General features: G+C 48.7%; 1 protein-coding gene across 1 annotated transcript in view; it reads left to right on the plus strand.

Annotated features, from left to right (window-relative positions):
- Positions 1–9,791, plus strand: part of LOC109306958 (sulfhydryl oxidase 1-like) — an 18,263-nt gene that overhangs the window by 5,640 nt on the left and 2,832 nt on the right. Inside the window, exons 5-9 of the mRNA XM_019530582.1 lie at positions 2,315–2,457; positions 4,041–4,205; positions 4,612–4,741; positions 9,134–9,253; positions 9,446–9,587. Coding sequence (XP_019386127.1) covers positions 2,315–2,457; positions 4,041–4,205; positions 4,612–4,741; positions 9,134–9,253; positions 9,446–9,587 — 700 coding nt within the window. The remainder of the gene's footprint in view (positions 1–2,314; positions 2,458–4,040; positions 4,206–4,611; positions 4,742–9,133; positions 9,254–9,445; positions 9,588–9,791) is intronic.

The raw sequence follows: 9,791 nt of genomic DNA on the forward strand, positions 1-9,791 counted from the left end.
GCAGGCAGTGCGGGGGGGGAGTCCAGGTGGTGGAAGAGGCAGGGGGGCATGAAATATGGCAGGTGGTATGGGGTAGATGGGGGAGGGGAACAGATGATGGGAGGGGCAGACAGTTCTCCCCCTTTGTACCTGCCCCCCCCTGCAGGCTTTGACCCCTGCCCCCCATTTCCACCCCACACCATTTCTGCCTCCTCCTCCCCTGCCCAAAGCTGTGGCTTTGGGTCCCTACCTCCCATCTCTCCCCCACTTGCCCATCCCCCTCTCACCCCTCTGTTACTGCCAGCAGGCTCCATCCCCATTGCAGCCTGGGGCATGGAGCATAGCCCCCACCCATAGCAGCAACACAGAGCCAGCAGCACTGCTAGGGTGCTGGGCTGGGGCTGTGGTCCATGCTGCAGGATGCAGTGGGGACCAAGCCTGATGGTGCCAGAGCAAATGTAAGTGGGAGATGGGAGGGCGCAAGGAGGTACGTGTGGCATGGCGGGGGTGGAGACAGGGACCCAAGGATGCTGACGGGAGAGGCAGGGGATGCAGAGGCAGCAGCGGGGCAGGCAGCAACTCCGGCTGCCACCCCAACCTGGGGTTGGGGCTGGAGCTGCAACAGCCATCTGCCCGTTGCCACCTTGTACTTGATTCCAAGAAGCAATGCTTTTCTCCTCCTGTTAAATGGAGGGAAAAAAATTCATCTTGGAATAAAGTATATAGGGTAGTTAGAAAAGTCATCTGGACTGAGCTTATTAGAGACTGGAATATGGGAGGGGCTTGGAGCTTCTGCAAGTCAAAAATATGCAAACTATCTAGATCTTGTATCCCAAGTAACTGGGAAATTATTTGTAGGGAAGGGCTCATGACAAAAGTGGATAAAGAACAATTTCCAAAAGATATTAGGAGTAAGCAGAAACCCTGTAAAAATGGAAAAAGGGACTGATCAGTAAACAAAGCTGTGTGTAAGAGGTCAGGAAGTGTTTGAGAGAAAGTGAGAACTGCCTAAATTTAAACTGAGATAGACCTTGCAAAGGATATTAAAACACGTAGCAAAAAGTTCTTCAGCCATAAATTAAAAACAAACAAACAAGGAAAGAAGATGTGAAGGTAGGGCTAGTGTGTAGTAAAGATGAGAAAGAGATTAAAGATAATCTTGGTATGTCCCCAAAATAGAATGAATATCGAACCATAGTCTTCAGTATGTCTGATGACAGTGAACATGAGGAGCAGGGGGTTGGGAAGAAAGACGCTAATGGGAACAAGAGTATGAAAATGGATGTCCTCAACTAGGACAAATGGAATAAGCTCCTGTCCAGAATTTTGAGAGCTGTTGCACAGGAGAATAGCAAAGATTTTTATTTTTAATCAGTCAAACTGGAAGTCGTGCCTTGTGCCTGCTGCTCCTTCCACAGATACTTCCAACCCCATTATTCTATGTATTCTGTCTAACATGTCTGTGTCCCACCTCAAAGAGTTGCACCCTGAGTGGTGCCACCTGTCTGTTCTTCATGCACTTATTGTCATTTTTCCAGTGCTTGCATGGAGGGAATGTTCCTGTTTTAGTTATGACCCATCTTATTATTTTGCTTTCCTTGCAGCACAGAGGAGGTTCATGGATTCTTTCAGAAAAACAATGTCATGTACCTGGCCTTGATCTTTGAGGAGAACGACTCCTTTGTGGGCAGAGAGGTGATGTTTTATTGTAATGTCTATGTTGCTGAAGCCCCTGCAGTAATGGGTGGAATTCCCCTGCTCCTTGTGCTTGGTGCTGTCAGCACATGTAAAGAGAGGACAGTCCTTTTCCCAAAGGTTTCTTCCAAGCAGTGTCTCCAGAGGAGCAAGTTCCCCTTCCACCACTGCACCACTGCAGAGTTTAATTGACATTGATACATAATATTAGTGTTGGACCCTTCTTTATGCCCCTTCTAGTGTGCAAAGATATTACATGCTATTCTCTGAAGTAGAGAGTCTGAGACCCAAGGAACTGTCAGTTTTACCATTTTACAATTAAAACCTACAAAGTTTTACAATTAAACCCATCTCTACCCCAACTTGGGCCAGTCCCTTACTTCCTGTGTGGCTCTAGTGGTTCAATATTTTTCTACCTCTTAGGAATACTGGAAAGGTCAGGAAATGTTTGGACACTGCCTGGATGTGAAGGGTTGTACTGGGGTTGAGTTGTCCTGCTGGCCTGGGGAAGCTATGGGCTTCCTGCTACACTCCATATGGTCAGCTCTACCCACATGGGAAACCTGTTGTGATGGGTCTGGTCCCTGGGATGTCCTGTTCCATGAGCAGCCTGACCTGGGAGCATCTTGTAATAATGCAGGTGATCCTGGACATGCAGCAGTATGAGAACATTGCTGTCAGGAGAGTCCTGAGCAGTGAGAAGAAGCTGGTGGAGGAGTACAATGTGACTACCTTCCCTTCTGCCTACCTGCTTAGCAGCAATGGCTCCTCTGCCATCAAAGTGTGAGTCCTTCCCTGCCAATTCCCAGTTTGGAAATAGGCAGCCTTTGTTGTTAGCTTGTTAAGGCTTCGCCTTTACTGTACCCAGAAACTGCGGGTATGAATCCTGGCAATGCTGGATTGACGATGGGCAGGCTGCCTGTGCTTGGACAGGGGGTGTGACTCTCAGCCCCTGTGGGAGGCTCCCAGGGCACTTATACAGGGCCTGAACAGTGATGTCCAGCAGGAGTTCTGTGGAGGCCTTTAGACTTTGATAGAGAACATCTTCTCTGCAGAACTTTTTAAACCTATTTTACAGAGCTTAACATATAATCCTGCCCTGACCAGAGAGCTGTGAGCTGGTTTGAAAGAGAGGACATAATTGCTCTCTGCAGCTCCAGGGCTCTCTCCTACAGAGAGGAACATCTTGTCTGCCTATGTCCTTAGACCAACACAGGTTGGGAAGAGGTTTCCCTAGGAAGGGTGCAGGGAAGGGCTTGGTGTCATCTTGACTTGCTATCAGATGGCAGGGCAGGTTTCCCAGCTGGGAAGTGTGGAATTTGTAAACCTCAGCCTGGTTTGCATGGCATGGGGGGAGGGATGGGGAAGACTGGGTAGAAGTAGGGGTGGGGTGCTCCTGAAGGTGCAAGCTTGACCCAAGATCATAGTCATTGTTTCCTAGCCACAGAGCTGGGGGGGGGGGCAAAGAAAATTACTTGTGACTAAGCTGCCTGTCCACCATGTGATTGCAGGCAAGCATTAAGTGATGAAAGCAGAATGAAAACTCACTGGCTGCTCGCTGCCAACTCTCTGGGGCTTTCAGGCTGCTGGCTGTCCCACTGCCCAACAAATTTTCTCATCCTGGGCAGGTTTTATTGGGATTCCTACTCCCTGGTCCACCAGCCTGGCCAGGATGTTCCAAGAAATGTCCCCCATCAAGATTGCACAGCCCCTTAAGTGCATAAGCTGGGGTTGGAGATGACTGGTGGGCAGGGCTGTGTTTCCCCTACACCAGTCTCTATGCATCCCAGGCCTCAGCTCCTTGGATAAAAGGAAGGTGTTGACATAAAGGGGGTAAAGCTGACCCCTCCAGAGCTGAACGGGAGTTGCCCCAAAGGACAGAGGAAGGAACAACTTTGCAAAGAGCTGAGTCCAGATTTTAGCTTTACCTGAGCTTCTGTATCTTCTGCCTGCTTCCTTGAAGCACTTTGGGAGGAAGAAGGCACTCCTAGCCCAGAGTGAGGAAGGGGAGGCTTTTAAAATGCTTCCTAGTCACCTCTTCCATCCCCTGCTAGGGAGCTCTAGGCAGCACTTGGCATTTTCCCTCTGCTACTAGAGGCAGCAAAGCTCTTCCCAGAAACTCAGGGTGTAAGGAGGCTGCCTGCAGGAACTAGAGGCGAGGGGGGTTAGCTGGGACTGGTAGATGCATGGGGAGAGGGTGGGCATTGAATGAGTGTGTGGTACGGCCTCCTGTACACTCCTGGAGAAGAGTCTCCTCTTCTTTCAGGGTGGATATATGTGCCTGAGGCTGGGGGCGTGGCAGCTGGGGCTCTGTCAGGGTGGAGAGGAGACTGCCTCTCCATGCTTTGTCTTTACTTCTTTAACAGGCAAGAGGAGACACGATCCTCCTACACCTCCTTTCTGAGGGACCGATCTGGCTCTAATAAGAAGACTCTAATGTTAAAAGTCCAGAATGAAATAACACCTCCTCCTTCAAGGGTGCCAGGTGCAGAGCACCCAACAGAAGCAACCCCTTGGAAGTACACTGACAGGTAAGAAATGCTCTCCCTTGCTCTTCTGTCTGCCCATATTTTTTCCTTTATCAGCCAGAGTGCATTATGGCACTACCATCATGATGGACTTGAGTAGCTCATTGTGGGCATTGGAACACCTTCACACCATGCAGGGGGCTTTATGCCCCAAGTAAGAAAACTGAGGGTGCTCTGCCTAGGGCTGAATGGAGAAGTTTCAGTTAGTGCAGCCTCCATCCTCAGGGGTAAGAATAGATTGCAGTGATCCAGTGATCCAGCAGCCCAGGACTGGCGGCTATGAAGAAACTTCTCCTTCTTGCAAGCAGATCCCGTTGGGGCAAGGCCAAGATTGAGAACTGAGGGAAGTGACCCTCTCACTGTGGGCAGACTCACAAGGTTTTCAATGCTCCACTAATTCTTTCTCAAGATCCAAACTGTACATGGCTGATCTGGAATCTGTGTTGCACTGCTCCCTGCGAGTGAATAAGGCCAAATTCCCTGTCCTGAAGGAAGAGCAGCTGGAGACCCTGAAGCGCTATGTAGCAGTATTGGCCCAGGTGAGCACTAAGGGTGACATTTCCATCTTTCAGTACCTTTACATCATGACAGGATGGTTTTGTAAAAGGGATGCTGCCCCTCAAACCAAAATCATAGGCCTGTTGCAGAAATTCCTTGGTGAGGTTCTCTGTTTCATGGGAGGTCAGAGTATATGATCACGATTGTTTTTTGTGGCCTTGAAAAACTGTGCATTTAAATATAGTCACAAGTGCAGTGAGTCATATGTTCTCAGCTTAGGCTTTAGTTACTTTTTACATCTTAACCAACTGCCCTATTACTAGCAAGTGAAGCTGACCAGCTCTGCATGTGAAAGGTCTAGGGCTGAGACCAGCTGGCGATGCTGTAGGTCAGGATCCAAATTCACTGGAAGAGCTGTGTGAGAAGGGCAAGACTAGAATAACAAGGACTGGTGCAGGTCAGGACTGAGGTGCCTTGGCATAGCTGTGGTGGATTTCCTTAACTCCTCCTCTTCACACTGTTAGGCCTTAGCTAATGCTGTCAATCTCTCACTATCTGGAACACTGAGGGATTGTTTAGATCAGAGCCATCCAAGCCCTAAGGAGCCAGGAGACACATCAGTGGGGGCCATAGGCCCTGGGTGCCTTATGCCTGCCCACTCTGCTGCACAGAGCACCTGCTGCTCTCTGTGCCTACCTGCTGTACTGTACTCCATGCTGCTTCTGCTCCCTGCCTCCCCTCCCCCCCGCTGCTGCTCTCTGCACTCTCCGCTGCACTGTGTGCCTTGCCACTTCTGCTCCCTGCACCTCCAGCTACTGCTCCCTGTATGCACCCTGCTGCTGCTCCCTGTGCTTTACCATTGCTCCTCACATCTGCTCCCCACTCACCCTTAGGTCTTTGACTTTGAGCTTTGCCTTTTGCACCACCAGGCTCACTTTAGGCTTGTTGGTTGTACCTGTGTTGGTCTAAGGACATAGGCAGACAAGATTATTTGGGTAGATGTGATCAACAGACCCTCCTTATACCTGAAGAAGGGTGTTTGTGCCCAAAAGCTTGCAAAGAACAGTTTATTCAACTGTTTAAATGGTCTAATAAAAGATATTACACCTACTCAAAGAACCTTGTCTGCCTACATCCCACCTTACTGCTTTCTCCAAAAGACAGCAGACTGCCTTTCCCGATCAGAAATTAAGCGAACGTGGAGGGGTTGCATTGCTCATCCTGTTCTAGAATCTTACAGGAAGTCTGTTTTGGGAAATGCCTGTGGTAGTGTCCAACAGCTGTAGCAATGCCAGCTTCCAATTAGGGAACACAGCTCTTTAGAAAGAATCAATGGAGGATCCAAGATGGAAGTAGCACAAGGGACCAAGCTCACCAAATGCACCCTTATGCCCAGCAAAGTTCATAGAACTTGGGTTGCTGGCAGGGGGCAGGAGTGGTTGCTTTGCAGTCTCCTCTTGTTTTACCTTGATGCCGGTAATTGGATGTTGGGTACTGGCCTGTTTCTAGTCTGGAAATAACTGGTGCTGAGCACTGAACTGTGGTGTTTCAGATGTTGGACACTAGACAGAGCAGTACCCCCAAGATCCCAATCTTCTAGCCACTTAGAGCAACTTAATCAGCTCTGATCCAAAGAACTTGCCTGCTATTCTGTGTCCCTTAGCTCTGACTTTAAGTACTGTCTCTCCACAGCCCCTGGCAGACATGTAAGTAAAGGTGGAATGGGATCTGATGCGAGATCACCACAATCATGCTTCCTACCATGCCACATGTGCATGGCAGGAGGCATGATTGTGTGTTCAAACATCAGATCCCATCATGCCTTATTGTTGTGCCAGCAAGTAGGAAGCTCCCGCAGCTGGGAGCCCCATTACATGATCCAGGCTCCTAGCCACACAGGCACACCAAGCCTACCTTCTTCTTTTCCACCCTGCTGGGTTTCTGTCTTGCTGCCAGGAGCCAGGCACTAACCCAGCACCCTTAGTCCTCTCTTGGCTACTCATAAGATCCTCCTTATTCCCAGGGACTTGTTCACCAAGCTGACAAAGGGAGCTTTGCAGCAGTTTTGAAGGAACCCTTCTCTTTCCTGTGTTTTGAGTTTGAATGCTCTCTTTGGTTCAGAAGCCCTGGGCTTCACCCCCTTCCAGTCACATCACCTTAGGCATCTTAACTGGGTCCAGAGGTTTCTCATTAATTCTGCAGCTCTGCCTCAGAACTGCCTGGAGTTCTTCACCCTATCCTATTGTTACTTGCCCCAGGTAAATGTCTTACAGTTTGTTACTGTCTTGGAGCTATAACTGCCAACCCCTTCTGCTGCCTACATGTTTGCAGCTTGCAGCCACATAATGCTGCCTTCACTCCTACTTAAATTAACAGGGACAAGAGGTTTCGTGTTCCACACGCCCTCTCCTTTCTAATGGTGCTCTGCAATGCTGGAAATACAGGACAGAGTTGCCCACAGTCAGTAAATCTCAAGCAAGTTGCCAACCCAAGAATATTTTTTTTCACTTCAAACTTTTTTACTAACAACCAAGTTTTTACTATGGTTGATGTTAAACCCCTAAATTTGAACCCAGTCTTTCTAACTGGGGCCTGGCATCAGGGCAGGACCTGGCAGATGAGTTACATTTATGTAATGTAAAACATTTATGAACAAAAAACAGGAGTCAGTAAGAAAGTTTGGATGTCAGTAAAAAGTTTGCAGTTTGTCAAAAACAAAACAAAACTTGGGTTGGCAACCCTGATTCAGAGTGGGTTCTAGTACATCATTTACTGGCTAAAAAAAATCAGTTCTTCCCTCCACACTAAGGCATCCTTAGCTTAAATGTCCCCTGGGCCCCTGGCACACATTACACTTAAGACATGATTAACTGATTAATCACATCTAAAGTTATTACCCAGTCACGTTAATTCAGTAAAGTACACAATAAAGAAGGAATAAGTCGCAAAGTTATTAGACAAAAACATTGTAGCTAGTTTCTGTCATGTTAATTGAACATGTGGCCAGGCTGAGGTTCCCAGCTCTGGGTTGCACCCCCATGGTTGGGAGTCCTGTCAGCTGAGGGGCTCCCAGTCATGGGGGTACATCCAACAGCTGGGGTCCCCAGCCTGACCACAGAGAAAACAGGAAAGTGGGTAGAGCCTCTGGAAAAGGCAAACCTCCAGACTATAGATGAAGGTGGAAAGAGCCTTAGAGAGAGGCCAAACCCAGGTTCCAGCTAAGCAGTGAAATGTCAGCTGTGAGGCATGGGGTGGCTAGTAAGAAGTGAGTGGAGGCCACTAGGGGTGCCCTGAGAACTGCTGGAGGGTGCTCCTTTAGTAAAATAGAGGGTAGCTGATAGCAGGCATGAGCCCAGAGATTACCTTAGAGGTAGGGGCAGGGGCTTGGAGAACTGAGGCAGGGCCTGGGGCCAAGTGAGCTTTGAGGGAGGGCTATGGGAAAGGGCCCAGTGCATCATGCTGAGGGGAATCTAGGCCCTGGCAATAATATGACGGGGAGGCACCAAAAAAGGGATACTTTGGTTTCTAAAAGCAACCTCCCAAAAGCATTACACCATTTTACACCAAACGCATGGCAGGTGGGGAAACAGGAGGTCCTATGGGAGGTGGAGAGCACAGCAGGAGGATCTGATCACCAAGGGGCATGAGATTATAGGGTTGGAGCCCAAAGCATACTACAGGTGATTACAGTTCTCCAGCAGAAATGTCAAGATCAGCAATTAATGGCAATCCCCCTATTTTGGGTGATCGAGTCCATTTCCCTGCATTTCTTAATTGTATAGCATACCAGGGTGCCCACGTAGAATAGACAAGTAACAGCCAAATGCTCTCTGCCTCTTTTCTTTTATTCATTCTTTTCCTCTTTGCTCACCTGCTGTTTTTGTCCTTCAGCCCTGCTTGTCTCTGTGTGTCTACCTCTGTGATGTGGTTCTCTCTTCCTGCTTTGTGTGGGTGTTTCACTCGCTTCTCCACTCCCTATAGTGCTTGCCATTTTAAAGTACTGATACTCATCAGATTTGAGTTGACTTATTTTCGAAGTAGCTTTCTGTGTTCATCAGAGACTTTTTCAAGCTACAGTCAAGATTGAAAATTTGGCTCTTGGCTCTTGGCCTGCAGGGCTGGTTTATTCACATGGGCAGCACCTTGAATACAAAGAGCCCTCCCAACATTAGCCTGCTTGGATCATGGTGGAAAGAGTCCTTCATAACCAGCTGGGCAGCCGGAGCTGTGGGTAGCTGTTAGTTCTCCCACTGCCAGCGTCCCATCACTATTCCCATCCTGGGAGCAGCTGCAACTGTCGTAGCTGAGAGTTCATTACAAACAGTGTCTCATGCTAATCCAAGGGTCTACGCAGCATCTTGTGTTCATCTCTGTCACAACCCGAAGCAAGGCCACTGTCATTGACTATATTTCCTCTTCTTTTTGTGCTGCAGTACTTTCCTGAACATGACTCTCTCAGTGAATTCCTGTACTCTCTGGACAAATCACTGAAGAACCTGAAAGAATCTAATATTTCTCACAGTGCCTTGGAGGACATCATGAACAAAAGTAATGTAAGGCCCTTGAAGAATGTTTTCTTTCAGTTCTGCGAAGGAGGATGGGGGGTGGGGGAGAGAGGGTGGGGTTCACTCAGTTGTCTGAATCTCCTTATTGGGTTCAGTCTTCTGCTTTTTAATTCTGTTCCTCCTCCAGTTTATCCCCGGGGTTGTTTCCAGGAAATTCACCTCTGTCTCGTTCTCTGTCAGCCTCCAGCAGTGCTGAGAAAAAAAGCACGGTGGATGGGTTGCCAAGGCAGTAAACCTCACTATCGAGGGTACTCCTGCTCTGTCTGGGTCCTCTTTCATCTGCTGACAGTGCAAGCATCACGATATGGCAAGCAGGATGCAGGTACAAGACAAGCCATGTATTTGTATCTGTCTTTGAGCCAGTGGCCAGCCTAGCTGCACAGAGAGTGGCGTAGGAACCATCCTGTCCTAGGCAGGTCAAAGATCTGAAGCTATGGGGGCCTCAGACAATACCAGACCTTGCTAGGGAACTAGAAAGAAGAAAGACCAATTCTCATGGGGCCAAAGGCAGTACTGCCATCTCCAT

Source organism: Crocodylus porosus, unplaced genomic scaffold (assembly GCF_001723895.1).
Source record: "Crocodylus porosus isolate Cpor-Errol unplaced genomic scaffold, CroPor_comp1, whole genome shotgun sequence".
NCBI classification, from domain to species: domain Eukaryota; kingdom Metazoa; phylum Chordata; order Crocodylia; family Crocodylidae; genus Crocodylus; species Crocodylus porosus.